Source organism: Pan paniscus, chromosome 12 (assembly GCF_029289425.2).
Source record: "Pan paniscus chromosome 12, NHGRI_mPanPan1-v2.0_pri, whole genome shotgun sequence".
NCBI classification, from domain to species: Eukaryota; Metazoa; Chordata; class Mammalia; order Primates; family Hominidae; genus Pan; species Pan paniscus.
In genome coordinates, this window is record NC_073261.2 from 26,221,981 (window position 1) to 26,243,729 (window position 21,749).

A 21,749-nucleotide genomic window follows, 5' to 3' on the forward strand; every position below is an offset into this window, starting at 1 on the left:
TGGGAAAATCTTATCGCAAGGAAACTACAGCAGGGTAAGGAGAGAGTGACAGAGGGTGGTGTCAGCTAAAATGGCTAGGGACGTTGTCTCCAAAGAGGTGGCATTTGAGCAAAGACTAAATGGAGACAGAATGAGACTGTAGGGTTGCGGGGGGGGTGTCAGGAACAGCAAACGGGATGCAATGTGGATTCACTGGATTTGTATTTTGTACACTGGATTCTGAGATCCGGATCATGACTGAAGACCCTCACAAGCCTCCATCCTCCAGGATCCCCTCCCAGCCCCGCACAGGAAGACTTACCTAGTAGTGCAGACGTAGGTGCCAGAGTCCTCCTGCAAGGCTGGCAGAAGCCACAGAGCACCGTCCTGGGCCCACATCCGTGTCTCTTCTTCTCCTGGGACCGTCCTAGCAGAGTCATTTTTATGCCATGTCAGGTTGATGCGGGGGCTGACAGAGGCCCACAACCAGTAGGGCACCTGGGGGCACCTCAGGGCTACAGGCTCCCCTTCCAGCCTGAACTCCCGCTTGTAATGCCTCCCACGAAACCGGCAGCTTCTGGCAGCCCCTGAAGGACAGAGAGCCCATGGTCAGGCTTTGGGTCCAAAACTTGCTCAGATCATAAAACCTCCCTGCACCTGGGACTGATCCTGATTCTGGCAGGGAAACCTGGAACACATTTGAGAAAGATGTCATTTGTCCCTAACAAAATGACCTACACCCTGGGGTACTATTAAACTCCCTCCCTCCCCCGTTATTATACTTTCAAAATTTCCAAATAACAAGTTCAGTGCTACTATCCATTCCAACTTATGTTTTGTGAAGAAAGTTAAATCAGGTTTCTATGGTGACAAAAAATTAAAGATTAAAAACTATGGCCATAGTTTTCACTGGCTGATTTCTCATCATTAAAAGTAAATCTGAGCTGAGTTTTGATGGTAAAAGTTTAGTTCTGGCACGTCGTATGGTTAAACTCCAAAGGCAACTTTGTTAAGGGCAAACACCTCACTTCTTCAGTTTGCTCTTTGACAAGAACATTCGCACCATTCTTTCCTTTTCTTTTCTTTTTTCTTTTTTTTTATTTTTCCTTTTTTATTTTTTTGAGACAGGGTCTCATTCTGTTGCCCTGCTGGAGTGGAGTGATGCAATCTCCACTCACTGCAGCCTCAACCTCCCTGGGCTCAAGCAATCCTCTCACCTCAGCCTCCCAAGTAGCCAGGACTACAGGCACGCACCACCACGCCCAACTAATTTTTTTTTTTTTTTTTTTTTTTTTTTGTAGAGACGTGGGTCTCTCTATGTTGCCCAAACTGGTCTCAAACTCCTGGGCTCAAGCAATCCACCCGCCTAGGGCTCTCAAGTACTAACATTACAGCCGGGAGCCACCGAGCTCGGCCCACACTTTGCTTTCTGACAAGGAAACTTCTCTAGATAACATCTTTCCCCAGCGAAGCTACAGGCAAGCCTTTTTGCGTCTGAAAGGTTTACTTCTAACCTGTGTGTGCCGCAGGCTGAAGGGTGAAGGCAGAAACTCCCATTACCAACACGTACAAGCGGAACATTGCTCCTGACAACTTCCAGAGGACACGGGAAGTGGAGGACTGAGACCCAGCAGCACGTGGCCTAGGGGAGGAAACAGAGGTGTCACCAGGAACCAAGAACCCTGCAGAGAGAACCCCTTGAAGACGGGGTAGGGGCAGGGTCTGGAAGCTTCACTGGATAATGGGAACCTTTTGGCCTACTCTGTTTAAGAACAAAATTCAAAATTTTTGGATTTGTTTCTCTGCAGCTATATTCACTGAACATATCTAAAGTCGAATCCTTGTAGCACCTAGAGGCGTGCTTGGCAGAGGGGCTCAGCCCCATAAGCTGCTGTCTCTGCAGAGACCTGCCTTAGCCATTCCTGCGCCTTGGCCAGAGATGCTGCTTCCTCAGCTAAGGCCACTGCCAGCGCCCTTTCTGCTCGGACTTCACTTTCTTCGTGAGGTCTCCCTCACCTCCCTGTCTAAAATTGCACCACCTTTAATCCCAATACTCCATGTTTTCCTTCCCTTCCCTGTCATTCTCTGTGGCATTCATCATCAGCCTTGTCTCCCCTCTCCAGAATTCAGGCTCCACTGATGGAAGGACTGTGAAAGGAAAATAAAAACTTGGGACCCCCAATTCACTCTGCCAAAAGGAAAAAAATAAGCTGAAGGCTGAGTCCTGCAAGAAGCTGCCTTTCCTTCTGTTCCTAAGCAGAGAGCGTACAGATAAAAGATTTTAAAAATTTTCCACAGGTAGCCACTCTATGTTTACCTTATCATATGTGAAGAGCAGATTTACTGAGTATAAGAGGAATATAATTGACTATTCCCTACCTGTTTCTTTTCCCTTGCAACACATGGATTCAGTAATGACTGCACCCTCCCTCTCTGCCCTCCAGCCTGCTTTTCAATAGGGGAAAAACTTTACATATTGAAGCCCTCAAAATCATCTTTGGAGAAAGGCACAGACCACAGACTGCTTTTTCTGTGATTCCATGTTTTTTCTCCTGGGCATTGTCCTTAATCTTGGCAAAATAAGCTTCTAAATTATTAAGACTGTCAGATACTTTTTGGTTGACAGAACCCTGCTTTATCTTATTCACAGTTCTGTCCCTAACTCTCATTTTTTGAATGAATGAATGAGTGAGTTAATGGATCACTCAAAGCCCAAGAGTCCTCATATTTCACTTGTCAGAGAATTTTCCCTATATCCCCTACGGATTGACTCCTGTTTTACATACAACTCTGACATGCGCCAAGAGATTCGGTGTCCTGCTAACACTCTGGTCTACAGCATCCCAGGGAGAAAAGCAACAAGAAATCCAAAACAGAAATAGCTTGTACAAGTTTATGAAGCAATCCTCCCCCATGCCCCCCAAAGACTGGAGAGTCAGATGCCCTCCTCGTCTCCCTGATGACCTTCTCACACTATCACAAGTGTTCCCTGTGTCTGCTAACCACGGCCACAACGATGCTGCTTAACAAACCAACGACCCCAGAACTGAATGGTGTGAAACAACGGTCGTTCACTCTTGCTCACAAGTCTGTGGGCAAGATGGAAGTTGGTTAACCTAAACTTGGCAGGGTTAGGCCTGGCTCTGAGCGGCAGATGGGGTCCAAGTCTGCTCCATGGGTGTCTCATCCTCCTTGGACCAGTAAGCTTCCTGGGAGATGATCCTCTTTGGGGATGGCAAAAATGGAAACGATGTGGCCAAAAGCACACACCAGGCCACACTGGGAACTAGCTCACTCTTCTCTGCTCACATTCCATCCGCCACAGCAAGTCAATGCCCCACCCGGCCATCGGCAGGGCCGGAAGTGGGAGCAGTCGTGCCAGCTGCCATGCCTGACTCTTCTGGTTCCGCAAGGATGGTGACAACCTTGGGGCAGAGCCCTGGTCTTGCTCACAGCCCTCATGGCCCACACACTAGAACATACCGGGGAATACTTATGACTAAAAGCCTGCCCACGGCAGGAGTTGTGAATGAATCCAGGGGAAAAATTCCCAGCCACCTTTACCTTGAGTTGTTCCCTGCTCCTTGCACAGATATCTCTGGGAATGACTTGCAGTAAATCCAGGGCGGCATTGCGGCATTGAGGAACCGACCCTCGCACTCCAGAAACCCTCCCTCGTGAGTGGGGAACCCTGAGTCCAAGGACTCAGAGTTACAGTCTGAGCTCCCCCTTCTGGTGACCTGAGATATTCCCCTTAGCTATGTATCTGGCCTGGAGCTTTCTCCCTTAAACTCTGTTTCTACACAATACTATTCTTCATGAGTTTCTGAAGCACAAATAGTTCCTGTGACTTTACCCCTAACCATACTGTCAGGTTTGCCAGATGAAGGTCACATAAACATCCACCAAGCTGCTGCGTCCTCCTTGGACACGCATTAGCTTATCACATCCCCAAATATACTGGTCCAAGCCAGACTCACTAGTGCACCAGTAAGAACATGAAAGAAGTAGGAATTTAAATACACTGTAGCTAACCAATACCATATATCAGGATAAGTAAATGAAGTCAAAGCTGATGTTGTAGGGACTAGTGTAAAAGCAATAGCTATTGTGCCAAATATTGAACATTCATTCTTGCATTTTATCCCCACAAAGTGAGTATCATGCTGATTTTACAGAGGATGTATTATAAGAGTTCAAAGGGGTTAAAAGGCCTGGCCGAGATCTTACAGCTAGTAAGCAGACGTTGAAATTTAAACCCAGCACTGGTGATTCCAAAGCCCTTGCTCTTTGAAAATACACCTTCTATGACAGATGCTGCTAGTTTCTTCTCCCAATATCTGTCCTCCCTGCTTTCCCAATAATAGAACCCCCGAATCTTACCTGGGCACATGGCCCTCTATACACAGACATTTCCCATCATCCCTTGCAACAAGGAGTGGCCATGTGACAAAATGTGGATCAATGAGATGTAAGTGGAAGTGTCATGTGATCCCCCAGGAGGTCTCCACTAATCTTCCTTCCTGCTGCTCAGTGTGGATGTGGTGGCTGGATTGTGGCCGCTACCATGAACCACAAGGTACAGACCACTCACTGAATGCAATAGGGCAGTAAGAGGGGAACCTGAGTCCTTGGTGGCTTCGTGAAGCCGCCCACCACCCTGGACTACCTTTTTTATGTGTCCAGGCTTTCTGTCACGCACAGCCAAGCCTATTCCCAATATATTGTTTTTCCACAGTTTATAAAAAGATCCCAGGGGAAGGAGCCCTGCCAGGTACTGTCAGGCATTGTGTTCTCACAGTCTTCTTTCTGATACTCAACTATTTCAGGTAAACAGTTTCTGCTGGTTGACTCTAAAAGTCACTTTGACTCAAAGTCAGGAGCTGACGTGCAGCCTCCCCTCAAATGAAAGGGCCCCACCATGCTCACATTCTCTCAGGGTCAGGCTTACGGGAATTATGGGAAGGTTTGTAACCATGTTTAAAATTACTTTGACACCGGAAATCCAGGCTGTGCCATTCAGGATCAGTCAGTAGCTAATGCTTCACAGAGCTATGGAGCTGAAGAGTCTTTGAGAAATCTAATCCAGTCTCTTCTTTCTACAGGTAAAGTGAGTTTCAAGTTAACTCTCTTCTTCAAATGATATGGCTGGATGGGTGAGAAGAAGTGTTTCAACAAGGATCCTGTTCCAGTAGAACGAATCCTAAAATGCTGTCCTCCTCCAGTAACTGCTAGCCTCATCTACCCCCACCACCATCTCCAGCCAAGGGAATTGTCTTGGTTTCTCTCCCTGGACTTGAGCAAAAGAGCTGCTTTACTGTGACTTCTCTAGGAAGTGGCTGCAGACAAGTAAACCACAAACACATAGTAGTGACAGTTTTCAATAATCAAAACCTCAGAAAAAGGTTGGAACCAAAATTGCTGTAGCGTGAGAAACAGTAAATCTTTGGCAGACCCAGAGGGGAAAACAAATTAGTTTTGCAGAAGTTTGCAGCAAAACACTATTCTCCTGGCCTACTTTCTTTAAATGAGTTTTTAAATCACAGACAACTTGACATTTCTGCTGGAATCTGAGTTGACCTTCTTACTGGAAGAAAGAAATTTCAAGGGCAGCTCCTTCCAAGTATTTGAGTTAGAATTCTATCTTTTTTTTTTTTTGTCAAATAACCATGTTTCACCACATTCAACATAAGAAAACAGAGGCATATGATGAAAAACAGGACCAGGCATAAGAAAAAGACAAAAATGTGTGACATGTGAAAGGAAGGAAAAAGAATGCTGGAAGGTAGAAAGAGCTGATGGCACAGTCTTGAGTTGGACAGGTGGTAGAGCACGCACTGAGGCCCAGGTAACCGTTACCTGCCTTTGATTCCCAGGTGTCTGCAGCTTCTAGTCATAGAGAGTACATATAGCCTAAAAGGATGTAAGTGCTTACTCCACCTTTTCATTTAATTTTTAAAAATTACAAAAAGACTGAAAAGTTGAAAGCATAGTATGACAAATGCAAGTATATATTTCAGTAGATTCGCCATTGTTAACATTTTGCTGCATTCGCTTTATTCTCACTCTCTCTCCCTCTTCTTCTCTTTCTATTTACACACAGGCACATAGACATAGACATAGACATAGACATAGACATAGACATAGACCCAGACCGAGACCAAGACCTAGACCTAGACACAGACACAGACACAGACCTAGACCTAGACCTAGACATACACATAGACACAGACAGAGACACAGACACAGACATAGACACAGACCCAGACACAGACACAAACACAAACACAAACACAGCCACAGACACAGACACAGACACAGGCACAGCCACAGACACAGACACAGACAGAGATATACACATAGACATAGACCTAGATATAGACCTAGACACAGACACAGACACAGACATGGGACACAGACAGGGGACAAAGACACAGACATAGACATAGGCCTAGACACCGACACAGACACTGACACAGACACAGCCACAGCCATAGCCAGACACAGACACAGACACAGACACAGACACAGACACAGACATGGGACACAGACAGGGGACAAAGACAAAGACATAGACATAGGCCTAGACACCAACACAGACACCGACACAGACACAGACACAGACACAGCCAGACACAGACACAGATATAGACATAGACATAGACACAGACAGAGACACAGACACAGACATAGACACAGACACCGACACAGACACAGCCACAGCCACAGCCAGACACAGACACAGATATAGACATAGGCATAGACACAGACACAGACAGAGGCATAGACACAGACATAGACATAGACACAGACAAAGACACAGACACAAACACAGACACAGACATAGGCACAGACACAGACATAGACAGAGATATACATGTAGACATAGACCTAGACATAGACCCAGGCACAGACACAGACACAGACACAGACAGAGACCTAGACCTAGACACAGAGATAGACACAGACACAGACAGGGACAAAGACACAGACATAGACATACATATAGATATAGACATAGACATAGACACAGACAGGGACAAAGACACAGACATAGACATAGATATAGATATAGATATAGATATAGATATAGATATAGATATAGATATAGACATAGACATAGACATAGACATAGACATAGACATAGATATAGATATAGATATAGATATAGACATAGGCATAGGCATAGACATAGACATAGACCTAGACACAGACCTAGACCTAGACTTAGACATAGACATAGACACAGACACCAACACAGACACAGACATAGACATTTATACAGACATAGACACAGACACAGACGCAGACATAAACTGAGACCTAGATTAGACATACACATAGACATAGACACAGACCTAGACCTAGACCTACACATAGACACAGACACAGGCACAGACACAGACACAGACAGAGACATAGACACAGACACAGATAGGGGACAAAGTCACAGACATAGACATAGACATAGACACAGACACAGACCTAGACCTAGACTTAGACATACACACAGACACAGACACCGACACAGACACAGACACACCCGCAGACACAGACACACAGACACAGACACAGAAACACAGACACAGACATAGGCATAGACATATTTTCTCCTGAACACCTGAAAGTTTCAGACATCATCAAACTTCACCTCTAAATACTTCAGAATACATGCAGGAATACATTTTTTTAACAGATTGAGAAACTAGTAAGTAAACGATAGCTCCAGAAAGGAATTTTCCAGCATGTAGAAGGAGTAACAATTTTTTTTGATAATATATTTGAATATATCTGGACTGAATTCACCTAGAAGATGAAACTCTTCTCTATTTCTATCATTACCTTGTTCCCAGAAGTTTTTAGGCAACTGTCTCATCTCTGAGTCAGGTGGCACAGTCATTCAAAGAACAAAAACACGGTGGCAGGTGCTGAATGTTAATGAAGTCACATAGCTATCAGGCCTTACACCTATCACTGAGTCACTTCTAGTGTGTAAAATGAATTCCTAGGATACCGAACATGTTTTACGCATGTCGTATAAATTCTTCGAAACCCATGAGGAAATAAATATTTACATCAAAATTAACCTGGAAATTTTTTATAAATTCAAAGGTGAAACAATATAGAATGTATTTTTTAACTAAGCCCTAGGAAATAACAGAATTTTAAGAGGGAAGACTTTCTAGACTCAGATACAGAGAAATACATGACCAGGTTTCAGTCAGCTTTTATTGAAAAATGTGCTGGCTCAAAACAAAAACCTAGATGAGTTGTCCAGAAACTGCTTTTGTTCTATAGGAAAGAAAAAGCTAGACAAGGAATGAGCTTCCAAGCAGCAGGCTGAGACTCTTCCTGGTCTGCATAGCTGTGTCAGAATGATAGCTGGCGATGTCCTGGACACTAGCCTCCCGTCCCTGGTGGGGTCTGTGAGACAGATCACTTCCTGGAGGCCACGTTGCAGGGAGACCCATCTTTGGCAGAATAGGGCATTAGGCCACATTGGGCTGAATCTCAGAGGAGCAAATCGGCAGAAACTGATACAGATGGTTCCACCAAGGCATAGGTGCTCTCTTTATACTGTCTGCCAGCAAACATCCCTTCTCGCTAAAACCACCACTGAAGTGTCTCTTAGTCAGTGGTTCTTGGGACAGAAGTTGGTCAAGTTCAGTCAACCAACTCAACTCATGTTTTCGCTCATTCAAATCCTGTATCAACATTCCATTCCCTGTGAGTCTGGGTCATTCCAAGCCCCCAGCAGGCTGGACCATCAACCAACACTTGCTTCACCTGCCTCCTGCATCATTAGACCCTGCCCGGACTGACACCCAGGAAGACCACTCCTCTAGCCTGGAACAGTTACCATCCTCCTCCAAAATGACTGATGAGGAAGCTCTACCTGTGAGGCCCTAGGCATCTGCAGGGCAAACCCACAGGCTTCAAATTCTCCCAGCCTGGTATTTGTGTAAGAGGAATGCACTGCTCTGAACAACTCCAGAGGACAAAACTCGTGAGTCTGGTAGAGCTCAGCATCCCCATTATAAACACGGAGCAATGGAAATAGACTTGGGTACATTAAGTCACTTGTCCAAGGTCACAGAGCTAAGGAATGACAAAGTAGGATGTAAACCCGAGCCTACACAATCCTTGGTTTTGGCACTCGTTCTCTGCTCTGTAAAAGCATCAACACCTGGAGCTAGAGGGGGCTCCAGAAGCCATTAAGTCTATCTGCCCACCCAAACAGTCTTCTGAAACCCAGCATCCTCTATAGAAGACAAGCTTACCCCATCACAAGATGCACACTGCCAGTCTTGGGAAGTATCCATAATTAGAAATGTCTGTCATTTTGGATCCCAAATTTGCCTCCCTCTTAACTTCATGTATTAGTCATATTCGACCCTCTGGGGAAGCTCCAAAGAAGTCTGTCTACACCTTCCAATAACTTTGAGAGTTAGAAAGTGTATACAGAAGAGCACAGTGTACCTGGACAGAGAAGTGGGAATCCTGCCTTCCTTCCTGCCAGCAGCAGGGTGGTGGGCAGGTTACATTACCTGTGTGAGGCTCAGTCTCCTCATCTGTGAAATGGGCATACCCTGGTGTGCACTACAGGAGGAGTAGATGTCACACCATATGTAATGAGCTCAGCAGTGCTGCAAAAAGAAAGTGTTCAACAAGCAGTAGCTCTCATCAGTGTTTTACAGAAGCAGAGCCCGGTACTCAGGGAGATAAGGAGCTTGCTCAAGGACACAGTTGGAAGACGTGATGAGAAATCAGCCCTTCCACCATCTGCATTCTGCCGAATTCCTGCTAAGCGACCATTCCACAGCCCAGCCTGAGAACTCGTCGGTATTGTAGTTGGTAACTTAGCTAACACCAGTTACTATACTAAAAATATGTACAACTTTACCTAATGGAATCCATAAGCCCAAATTCATAGATCCGTATTATAGAACATATAAGTGTTCTATAAATATTTACTTTATAAAATACACAATATAAATGTTGCGTGCTTAACATATAAACACACAATTCTAAACACATACACATGCATACACACATATACATCTTCAAGGCTGCCAGGAATTCTAAGGTTTTTATCTCAGTGACAGCATATGGAGCTGGAGGTTGGAACTGGGTTCCTGTCTTCACTCTACCATTAACTAACTATGTGATCTTAGGCAACCACATAGTCATTTGCTCAATCTCTGAGTCACAGTTTCTTCACCTCTAAAATACAGAGGTTGGGCTGGTGAGACCTCCCAGGTCTCTTGCAGGTCTAAAACCCTGGAACTCTAAGTCAATCTGGATTTGAGCTTAGGCCTCCTCAGTCCTAGATACAGCTTCAGTTTCTAAAGCATCGAGTCATAGCAGACAACCACTGAACTCAGTCAACTCTCTTGCCGAAGGCCCCATGGCCACCAACGGCAGAGCCACAACTCGGGGCTTCTGAGGTCTCCTGGGAACTGGACTTCCAGCTCTGCTGGGCTACCTGCTGGATAAAGTTAATTAGTAACTGGACGCTCTGGCATTAGAGCAGGGGTTGGTTGTTAACAGACATACACCCTTAAAACAAATTTTGCTTTCTGTCTTACAATCTGAGTGTGGGAAACACCTAAAATATTTGAGTAATCAGTCATCCAGAAAACCTGCCTATCTAAAATAAGACAAAGACAGAAGAAACAAGGACAGGAAGATCTGAGTAGGGGAAAGACAGCCAATCAGATCCTGGTACAAAGGCATGTAGCATATTTCACTCACAGAAGCAGCTTTAAAGTCTTCCTTCAGAAGCTCTTTCTGTTGATTTGTATGAGCGTCGCTAGTTTTTAAGAGTAGCAGAATGTATTTTCCAGAGGTGACCACAACAGTATCTCCCATCCCACATGGTCTTCTAGAATGTGACTGTGCCACTCTGCCACCAAGAGGTGGAGTCTAACTCACCTCCCTTGAATGTGGGCTGGCCTGTAACTTGGTGTAACCAATACAATGCAGCAGAAGTGATGCTGTGTGAACTCTGGAGCTAGATCAGAAAAATCCATGCAGCCTCCACCTGGTTTCCATGGGGTGCTTGCTTCTGCCTGGCTTCCTTGGAAAGTCAGCCACCACGAAGACAGTCCAACTGCCCTGAGACCACCTCGCTAGGGAGGCCACATGTAGGGCATTGGTTGACAATCCCAGCTATGCTCAGCCTCCCAGGAACCCTGCAAAGGCACCAGCCATGTAAGTGAAGCCATCGTGGACCCTCCAGATGAGTCCATTCACCAGCTGAGCACCACTGTTTGAATTCAATCAGACACATGGAGCAGAAGAATCACCTAGTTGAGCCCTCAAATTCGTGACATACAGAAACTAGGAGTTATCATAAAATAGTTGTCATTTTTAAGCCACTAAGTTTTGGGATAGTTTTTCATGCAGCAACAGGTGAACAGAATGCTCAATCAAAAGCAGATTCCAGATGGCAAATTGGAAAGAGGGAGAAGGCTAGGAGAAGAAAACACACACTGGAAAAAGCGGCAGCTGATTGCCCAGTAACAGAGGAGACAGGAAAACCATTAAGGCAGGTGCGAGAACCAAAGCACACAGCCATTTCGGGATTTTAAGCGCAGACACCAGCAGTCCCTTCCATGTTACTGTGCCCTACTGAGTATATCAGGACGTTAAAGCACAAAATAATTGATGCTCCTAATGATTTCCTTGAATCACAAAGAACAGTTTAAATTTTGTTCAAACTCCTCTTTCTCTAGGATGGGACAGTACATGCAACACGGACGCAATGAAGGTAATATTGCAATTACCTCCCAATGTGTTTTCCTCCTTGATATTCTGGATTCTTCTGCCACTACAGCCCCAGGAAAGGGAGAGAGCAAAGGCCTCTTCAGAAGGAGGGAAGGAAGTGAATACGATGCAGGGGAAGTTCCTTCCTGGTAGGAAGTGTCAGTAGAAGAAAAAGACCCTTTGGGCTCCAGGGCTAAAGGAGGGAAGGTACAAGAGGAATCAGGCAGGCAGGCATTGCTGCTTCTTATTCTGGGTTTGAAACCTGAAGGCAAAGGGACAAGAGGTAAAAGAGAGAGGGCTGGACGCAGAAGAATTTTTGCTCTGCTTCCAAGTTGCATCTCTGGAGGAATCCCACCTTGGTGAAGTAAGGGGCACTAAAGAAGAATGGAAATAATGGTGTGGCTGTTAGGTAAAGGGGTGCTTCACTGATGGGAGAGATTCAGACCTTCCCCTGCACTCCCAGGAGAGAATGGAAGGTAAACTGAGATCTGGGCTGAGATGGGGCTGCCATGATGAAAGACAAGATGACCTATAGCCACAGCTTCAGGATATTCAGTGAGTAAGGAGCAGTGAGGCCAAGTGGGGGAAGACTGCCCCACCTCTTGGTAGATAACCACTTCCCCAAGGCCCTGAGCTCTCCACCTTCTGCTCCCTTGGCTTTCCTGGTGCTCCTCGGAGCTCTTCAGGTGCAGCAACAGGTGCTGTAGCATCTTTTCTGATGGGCTGGTACTCATGCCCTGCTGGTTGCTAAACATTTTGAGTATCACCTGGGCAGTCTAAGCCACAGAAGAAACAAGGTCATGGCCAAGATGCAGAGAACCTGTGGAGCCAGGGAGAGGCACAGCATGGTGACCTCGGACGGAGCACTGGCTCTGACAACTGAGGCACCAGACCTCGGGTTTTCCCAGTCACAGACGCCAGCAGTAGATTCCACAGGACACCTCATGACCAGGAAGGTCCAGGGACATCTCCACAGAAGCCAGTGCCGACCCCAGGTCAGCACGTGTGGATCAGCTGCCCACCACTCCCTGGGGACACAATGTCCCCCTCTTCTCAGGCTTCTTCCTGGCTAGAAGAAGGTGCTGGTGAGAAACTGGAAGAGTGAACATCTACCCAGAAGAAACAAAATGAATGCAAGAGAGGTAGATTTGAGCCGACTCAGACAGCAATACATGTAGCAGCAGGCTTAATTCCCCTGCCCTAGTGGGAAAGGGCCTTTAGAGCCAAATGAGATTCCTCCTGGCAAAGCTTTAAAGGTACATGTTTTGTCATCAATTTGTAGTGAGTATATATATTATAGCAGTATATATTATATATATGTATATACTGGGTCTGAGTATATATATACACACACGCGCACACACACACACACATATATATATACACTCACTACTATATATATATATATTTTTTTGGAAATATTTTCTTTCAAAGTTGTTAAGATGTCAAAACAGATGGGATTTTCTTTGCATGCTTTGAAAGATCATCTTCCACTCTCTGGAACATGTGCCCACCTTGTCCTCTGAGGGGCACCAAGGGTGGCAACTGTCCCTAGCCCTGTGTCCAGGGTGTCCAAGTGACAAGAAATCAGCCACTCTCCCAAAAAAAAAGACTGAAAACACCCAGGGATTTTTATCTCTACTGTGTGGGAAAATCTCTCACCCTAAGCACGAGAAAACCTGATCTTCAACTTGAAGATAGCCCAGACTTGCTGGGTTTCCACAGACCAGACCCAAAAAGCCCCAGAGGAAAACTTTGGCTTGCCCTGGGGCTGTGGGCAAGTGTTCCATTTGCATTCTTAGCCCCTCCGGCTCCTCTCAGCTGTCAGATGCCTGGCCAGCTCGCTCCTTGGTGGTGAGAGCAGCTCCGTGAAGCTTGGTGAGCTGAAATCCTGTGTCCCTCCCTCCCACCCCAACTGAGCTAACTGGGTAACCCTATGTGGTGGGTACACTCATGTTCACCAATATTCACTTCTTTGAACCCTTGAAGTCAGGCGGGGCACGTGACTGCGAAAAACAAGTGCCGATTCCAGGCCTGTGCATTTCACAGCTGGTGCTCTCTTGCCAGCTCTCTCCTGCATGGTGCAGGCTGAGCCCTCGTTCATCCATACTGCCAGCACGGCACAGTCAAGCCATCCGGGCAGCAGGCTGAGGTCCACCTGCATCCATCAGTCCACTCACTTGCTCCTGCTATGCCTGCTTCTGCTTCTGATAAATAGGAATAATCTCCACCCTCCAGCACTTGTGTCAAAACAATAGGCGTCCCACTGCTGGTCTCCGTAAATTCTGTCTTAACAATGACCTGGGTCTCCGAGTGGCTCTGATGAGTCGTCATAGTCCAATGCAGTTAACCCATGACGATGCTGTAGCATGAGCAAGAAATCAGCTCGTGTCGTATGAAGCTACTGAGGTCATTGCCACAGTACACCTTGGAGGGCAGGCACCACAATCAAAGTGAAGTATCAGGACCTTGTATTCATTTTCTATTGCCGTGTAACACACCAGCACAGACTCAGCCACTTAAAAACAACCGCATTGGTTAGCTCACATTGTTGTAGGTGAGATGTCTCTGCTCAGGGTCCCACCAGACTGAAATCAAGGTACCGTTTGGGCTGTGCTCCTTCCTGGAGCATGGGTTCCTGTTCCGAGCTCACAGGGCTATTATGACTGCAGGACTGGGCCCCCAATTTCTTCCTGGATAAGGCCACTCTCGGCTCCTACATGCCACCCCTGTTTCCTGCCCTGAGGTCCTCTCTACACCAGGGCAGTTTGTTTCTTCAAGGCCAATGGAAAAAAAAACAATATCTGCTGCTGCTTTAAGTCTCTGACCACTTGACACTGACCTCCTGATCCTCTTTTAAATAGCTCACCTGGTTATGTCAGGCCCACCCAGCACATGTAATCTTTTAAATAGCTCACCTGATTATGTCAGGCCCACCCAGCACATGTAATCTTTTAAATAGCTCACCTGACTATGTCAGGCCCACCCAGCACGTGACCTTTTTTATTAACTTCAAGTCAACTGATTGAGAACCTAAATTACTTCCATAGAATTCCTTCACCCTTGTCACATAAAGTAACTTAATGATGGTAGTGATGTTCCATCTATTCACATATCCCACAAGGAGGGAATTATACAAGGGCATGGATCAGCCAGAGTCATCTTAGAATTCTGCCTACCACAGACATTTAAGAAAACATTCTCATGAATATTAGCTCTAGAAAATTTAGGATCCATCCAAAACTTTACACTAACTTCTTCCTTGCCCCCAAATAAGAAGACCTCTTCCCAGACTTTCTAAATCCTTTCTACTCAAAGTGTGGTCCATGGACCGGCAGCACGAACACCATTTATGAAAAATTCAGACCAAGAGAATCAGAATCAGCCACATATTCACAAGGCCTTCAGCCAAATATTCACAAGACCCTCAGGAGATGTGAAGGCACCATCTCAAAAGGCCCTTGTCCTGAGATAGCTCCCCCACAGGCTTGGCCCTGGACACGTCTCCTAAGGAAGGGGTTCTCAAAGTGTGGTCCCCTGGCACTGGTGTCAGCATCACCTGGACACTTATTAGAAATGCAGATTCTCAGGTCGCCAACCAGGACTTACTGAATCAGACATTCAGCCCTCTGCATTTTCATAAGCCCACCAGTGATTCTGATGCGGGCTCAAGTTTGAGAACCACTGGGCAAAGACACTGTCATGATCGAGTGTCTCCCCTATGGAAAGCCGTAATGAAAACATGAAAAAGCAACCTGAGTCTGCTCTGCTTCAGTCCTGTTGCTGCTAGAGGCCAACTCTGCTCTCCAGGAGGAGGGGAGGAGGGCTCGGGGTCCATAGATGTTCTGGATCCCTCAGCTCTAATTGTCAAACAGGCTTTGGAGGTCGGGGTGGGAGTGGGGATGTAGAAGGGAACCCCTACTAGCAGGGCCGGGTAGGAGGCTCCCAGGCCAACTGAAGACCCCTGGAGAGAGGATAGCTGCCCTGAAACATTCAGCCAAGCTTCCTTCTTGCCTTTTAGGGTAACCAAGTACCAAAATACAATCCAAATGGACAAACTTCTAAATGAGGTTAGAAGAAAGGCACTCTCCGGTGTCTGTGCATGTGGTAATACCAAATGAGCAGCTGGGCAGGAAGCCCACTGGCCTTGAGAGGGCAGAGCTGATGAAATGGGCATGGAAAAGGTGAGTGTGCAGGAGGTGGGATGGAGTGCAGAAAGGGGGCCGGCAGCTCCCACTGCAGCCATGCAGCGCTGGGAGGCTCCGGGAAGGTCTGGACATTTGGCTGCCTCTGCTCACACAAGAGAGAACTCAGGGCAATGTAGGGTCTTGACAAAGATCTTAGAGCAGAGTTGTGGGTGGGGGTAGAGGAGTCCTGAAGGGCTCTAAGAAGAGCAAAGGCCCCCAAAAGTGAATGCAATTAAAGAGAAGGAGCTTCAAACAGCAAGAGCAAACTGTGTGCCATGATTTAAGAGAGACAGAGAGAGGAACAGAGATAGGGAGAAACAGAGACAGAGAGATAGAGAGAAGTAGAGACAGAAAGAGAGAAACAGAGACAGAGAGAGAGAGAAACAGGCAGACAGAGAGAAACAAAGACAGACAGAAAGAGAGATCTGGGAGTCAGGACACCTGAGTCTGTTTCTGTTGGAGCCTCAGGCAACTTTGCTGATTTCTCCAGAACTCAGGTGTCTGATCTGGGCCACCTTCCTCACTCATGACCTTCTTCCCCTGTGTGAGGGTGACCTTAAGGCCTGAGTGCTTGATACTACTTGGATTCATCGACTGTACTCCTCATCACCCTTGACCTTACTATTTGCAGGTGGAAATGGAGACCCTGAGCAGGTGAGCTGTCATGCAGCTCGTCCCAGGCAAGCTGGACTCTGAACCCAGGCCAGTTCACCTCTGGGTACACACCGCAGCCCTAACCACACTCTACTACCTCTCCCAGAAAACCACCCGAGAGCCAGGCATTAGAGAATCCACAGTGACTTTAGAATATCAAGCTTTTCACACCAGAAAATCTCATGAGGCTTCTAAGGAAGAAAGCCCTCCATTCAGTGCACATCCCACGTGCAGCCTCGTGCGGTAGAAACGGGTCTCAGTGGTCCGCTATCTTGTGTTGGATTCCACTGCGATTTTACTTGTGGCCTAGAATCATGGAAGGTCCTTAGAAACCCCCTGATCCCGCCCCTCTTTTGACAGATAGAAAAACTGAGGCCCAGAAATATCAAGTAATGCTTCCAGCCACCTTCACACAGGTGAAGAAGGTCATGGGCAAGGAAGGTCACCCGGATCAGGTTCCTGAGGTCTGGAGAAATCCGGAGAGTCGCCTGAGCCTCCACCAGAAATGGACTCAGATGTCCCGACTCCCAGATTTCTCTCTTCTGTCTCCGTCTCTCTCTCTCTCTGTCTCTGTGTTTCTCTCTATCTTTCTCTCTCTGTCTCTATGTCTCTCCCTCTGTCTTGGTCTCTGTCTCTGTCTGCCTTTCTCTGTCTCTCCCCATCTCTGTCTCTCTGCCTCTCTCTGTCTCTCTGCCTCTCTGCCTCTCTCTGTCTCTCTGCTTCTCTCTGTCTCCCTCTATCTCTGTCTGTTTCTCTGCCTCTCTGTCTCTCTCCATCTCTGTCTCTCTGCCTCTCTCTGTCTCTCTGTCTGTCTCCGTCTCTCTACCTCTCTCTGTGTCTCTGTCTGTGTCTCTCTGCCTCTCTCTGTCTCTGTCTTTCTTTGTCTCTCTGTCTCTGTCTCTCTGCCTCTCTCTGTCTCTGTCTTTCTCTGTCTCTCTCTGTCTCCCTGCCTCTCTCTGTCTCTGTCTTTCTCTGTCTCTCTCTGTCTCTGTCTCTCTGCCTCTGTCTGTCTCTCTCTGTCTCTCTGCCTCTGCCTGTCTCTCTCTGTCTCTCTGCCTCTCTCTGTCTCTGTTTCTCTGCCTCTTTCTGTCTCTCTGCCTGTCTCTCCATCTCTCTCTGTCTCTTCTCTCTGCCTTCCCCCCTGCCTCTCTCTCTGCCTCTCTTTGCCTTTCCCTCTCTCTCTGCCTCCCTCTCTCTCTCTCTCTCCAAAGCCTCTTACCTGCAGCTCTGCATTCTCTCACCTTGTTGCTGCTCACCTGGGGAAGGCTGCCAGGCCAGACTTTCACCTCCAGCAGGAGCTCAGCAGTCAAGCAGGGATTTATACCCTCTTGGGAGCTGGGATTTCCTAACCGGGTGGTGTCACCCGCTCACACTGGGTGGCAGCGGACACACCTTTTCCTCCTCACGGGGAGCACCCCCAGGCTGCAGTGCTGGGTCTGAGTACATGATCACCCAGATGGGGAAGTGGCCAAGGAAACGCCGCATAAGTTTCCCTATTTTTCTGTGACTCGCTAAAAATTACGTACTTCCAGCCGAGAGGTGGTTTTAAAGTGATGGGCGTTTTGCCCAACTGTGGCCCCATTAAAGAGAAAAAGACGCTTTTGATCTTTAGCCAGTGGAAGAGTTGGTTTTCCATCCAAGGAACGCTTTTAGGATCTAAGAAAGGTTAAGTTTTTGTTTTGTTTTGTTTTCAGAGTCCTGTATGATTTTTAACTGTTAAGTGAAGGAGGGGGTTGGTTATCTAATTCCTTATTCTAGATTGTGGAGTTTGCAGAACTGAATAGTTTGTCTTCTGAAAGTGGGAATCCAGCATCAAGTCATGTCTGTACAAAACCAATGTCTCCTAAACCCCCTAACCAGCCCGAAGGTGTTGTTGGTTGCTCCTCTCTCCCATGCAAGTCACCACCATGGAGTTAGAGAGGACAAAGCCGAGTCAGGGTGCACCTGGCTTGCTCAGAGCCCGCGGATCTGAGAACTCATGGTCCTGGGCCTTCCTTGATATGAACAGGAGGCCAAATGGGAGCGTAAAACCTTGGCCACGGCCTCCCTGGAAAGCCAGGCTCCAGGGCTAGAACCCTGCATCATCCCCTGCGACCTCTCGCCTACGTGCTCACTCATGTTTCATCGTTTAGGAAGAGGTGTAATTTGGAATCCCTCTGTTGGTGGTTGGAAAGGAAGAATGCTTTTCAAAATGTACTTTAAAACCCATGGCATTAACCTTCATAACACTGTCTGCCTGGTTTATGCAGATCTTCATTTTCTTACAAGTAAAGAGGCAGGTATAGAAACTCCTTTAGAGAAATCTTAGGGAATTCATACCCAGAACAAATGGCTAAGTCAGAAGGGCCCATGGGCCCTAGTTTTATCCTTTTGCTAACAAAGGATGGTAACTCTCGAAAGTCAAATCTCAACTGGTTAAATAAAATCTTAGAAAAATACAATGTTAGAGCTAGGTAGAAACTTAGAGATGGTCAAATCTGTCTTCCAGTTTAAAAAGAAGAGAAAACTGAAGTCCAGACATTTGAGGATGGGGAGCAAGGTGAGTAAGCTGTATTGATTTAATGGTGTGTATAACTTCACAATGGATGGATTCTTATGGAAACTGTTTGGAAACTGTGAATGCCCCAAAATGGGGTTTGTTGAGCAAAGGGTAAATGTTACATTTTATCATGTTTATTCTTTTTAAGGACCATTAGAAGGTGAAATATTTGGGGCTTTTCCCATTATTTTGATGTGGCAAGATTGAAGAACAAAGCATAAATTTTGAGTCAAGCCTAGTAAGTTTCAATGGTGGGAATTCATCCCAGTAGGAAAATCTCACCAAATACCATCATCATCCCAGGATACAGAACGCGCCAATAATTGAGCCCCTGTCTCCACCCTCGCTCTGTGCTCAACTAAACACATCACTCCCAGCTGACCTGCCTCAATTAGGATTCGGTTCATTAAATAACACAGGAAGCCCACAGCTTAATTCAGCCAAAGAGAGGAAGCAAAACCATGCCATCTGCTCTTGGCCATGCTGGAGTTAACTGCTGATCTTGTGATCTATAAGGAGGAATTTACATAACCTCACTTCTTTCTATGGGAAAACTTGATCACAGAGTCACAAGAATTGCTTACATAGTCTTTTCAAGAACTAATGCTCAGACCCAACAGACACCCAAGAGTAAGTCCCCAGGCCTGCTGGAGCCTCATGGAGCCATGGCTACTTTACCCCTCTGCCCCGCTTCATGGCCTATGCTGCACTGTGTCCACCACCAATAGCACATTTGAATGGCTCGCTTTCTCCACCAACTGATGGGAAACCTACAAGCACAGAATGTTCTGTAGCATCGTGAAATCCTCTGAGGTTTGAGGTGAAAGTCACCCAGGATGTTTATTGCAAAGATTGAAGCAATGATTCCTCATTTTTTAGACCCAGGAGGCCTTTCCAAAGTCTGGTCTGGTTCAGAGATTAGCAGAATCCTCTGAAAACCCTTGTGGCAAGGTTCCAACCCCTCTCTCTTCCTTGTAATGTACAAGCCACAGGGTGGGGAAGGTGAGAAGGGAGAGAGAGGCTACGTCATGTATTATGACAGGAAATACGTGTCCCCAGTTTTTATGGGACACCCTCAATTCCAAATACTCTGTCATATTATCCCCAGAAACTCACTCATTGTCAGATCAGAGAGCCTTAATTTGGATTCAAGAAAATATGGTCATCAAAACCATAGGATAAATTTAGCAATCAGAACCCATAAAATTAAAAATTCTGGGCAAGCACGGTCCTAGCACTTCGGGAGGCTGAGACAGGAAGATTGGCCACGAGTTCCAGACCAGCCTGGGCAACAAAGCCAAATCCCCCATCTCTACAAAAAAAATTTTTTTAATTACCCAGGTGGGGTGGGGCATGCCTGTAGTCCCAGCTACTTGGAAAGCTGAGGCAGGAGAATGGCTTGAGCCCAGGAGTTTGAGGCTGCAGTGAGCTATGATTGCACCACTGCATTTCAGCCTGGATGACAGCGCAAGATACTGGCTCAAAAAAAAAAAAAAATCTAAAGGCTGTCCTGGTCAACTGGACAATAACAGGAAAAAAAAAACTCTGTGTCTTAATCCCTTTTCCCATGTGAGGTAACATGTTGTTCACGGCTTCCAGGGATTAGAATGTGGACATCTAATGAACGGCTCCACTATTCACCTCAATTCCTTTCATACCTAAGGCTAAGATTGTCTAGAAAGCATAGACAAAGTAGGCACAGAGCTTTAGAGAGCTACAGGAGAGATTTTATTTTGTTGTTCATTTCAGAGAAAATCCGGTCTTCATTGCTGAAGTGTTTTTGGTTCCAGGATTTCCTTCTGCTTTTTCTCCCACCTTGGGTTTCCATGAGAGACACTGGGAAAGGTGAGAATTCCAGGACACCACCCATAACACGAACAGCCCCTGCCCACTTTCCCTCCAACCCCCCTCCCACGAGACCCAGAGCATGCATGAGAGGGCAGCTGGAAACTGGCCCCCTCCAGAGCCTGCTCTCCCTCCACAGGCACCCAGGCCCCATGCAGTACCTGGCCCCGAGCATTCCACCCTCCTGCTCTACCATCCACACAACCAAACCCTCTGCCTGCCGGTGGCTCAGGAGGCTCCAAGCAGGCCCCTCCTGCTCTGACCTGAGGCGCGCTGTCTCCCTTGCATGAGGTGGAAGCCCCTGCTCCCCGGCCTTGCCCTTCTGCCCCGTGGGCCCAGGAAGTTTATTGCAAGGACTGAAGCAATGATTCTTCATTCTTTAGACTCTAGAGACCTAAAACCTGTCTCTCTCTATCTGAGAGAGAAACCCTGGAAGTCAGCCTCCCAGGACATGGATGAGCCACTCACTGAGGTGGACCTACACTCTCTGCTCTGGGGGAGAAATGAAAAAAATTCCTGTTCCTCATGATGGAAATCTGATTTTCATTCTGCATCAGACAGCAGCTCAATGTTTATTCGTCTAGCTATTATTTGCACTGCTGCGAACCAGCTCAAGTGTACCCACACCAAGAATAGACAGATTGGCTTTTCTTACCAATAGTCCCAGTTGCTTTCTGATCTGGTCCAAACCAACAGAGAAAACCCCAAATCATGGCACTCTCACAGACACAATCAAGACAGCCTTTGTTATGCACCTGGGGGCTGAAAGAGGCTGC

General features: G+C 46.7%; 1 protein-coding gene across 2 annotated transcripts in view; it reads right to left on the reverse strand.

The window, feature by feature from the left end:
* The window catches only part of IL1R2 (interleukin 1 receptor type 2), a 36,695-nt gene extending 18,238 nt beyond the window's left edge, over window positions 1–18,457 (reverse strand). The window contains exons 1-3 of one of the 2 annotated variants that reach the window (XM_034952028.3): window positions 17,809–17,886; window positions 1,494–1,621; window positions 302–566 (exon numbers count right to left, since the gene is read on the reverse strand). In XM_034952028.3, coding sequence (XP_034807919.1) covers window positions 302–566; window positions 1,494–1,621; window positions 17,809–17,822 — 407 coding nt within the window. In that variant the 5' untranslated portion in view covers window positions 17,823–17,886. Of the gene's footprint in view, window positions 1–301; window positions 567–1,493; window positions 1,622–17,808 lie in introns of both variants that reach the window. The other variant, XM_008967426.5, reaches the window with a different exon arrangement.
* Between the last annotated feature and the right edge of the window lie 3,292 nt (window positions 18,458–21,749).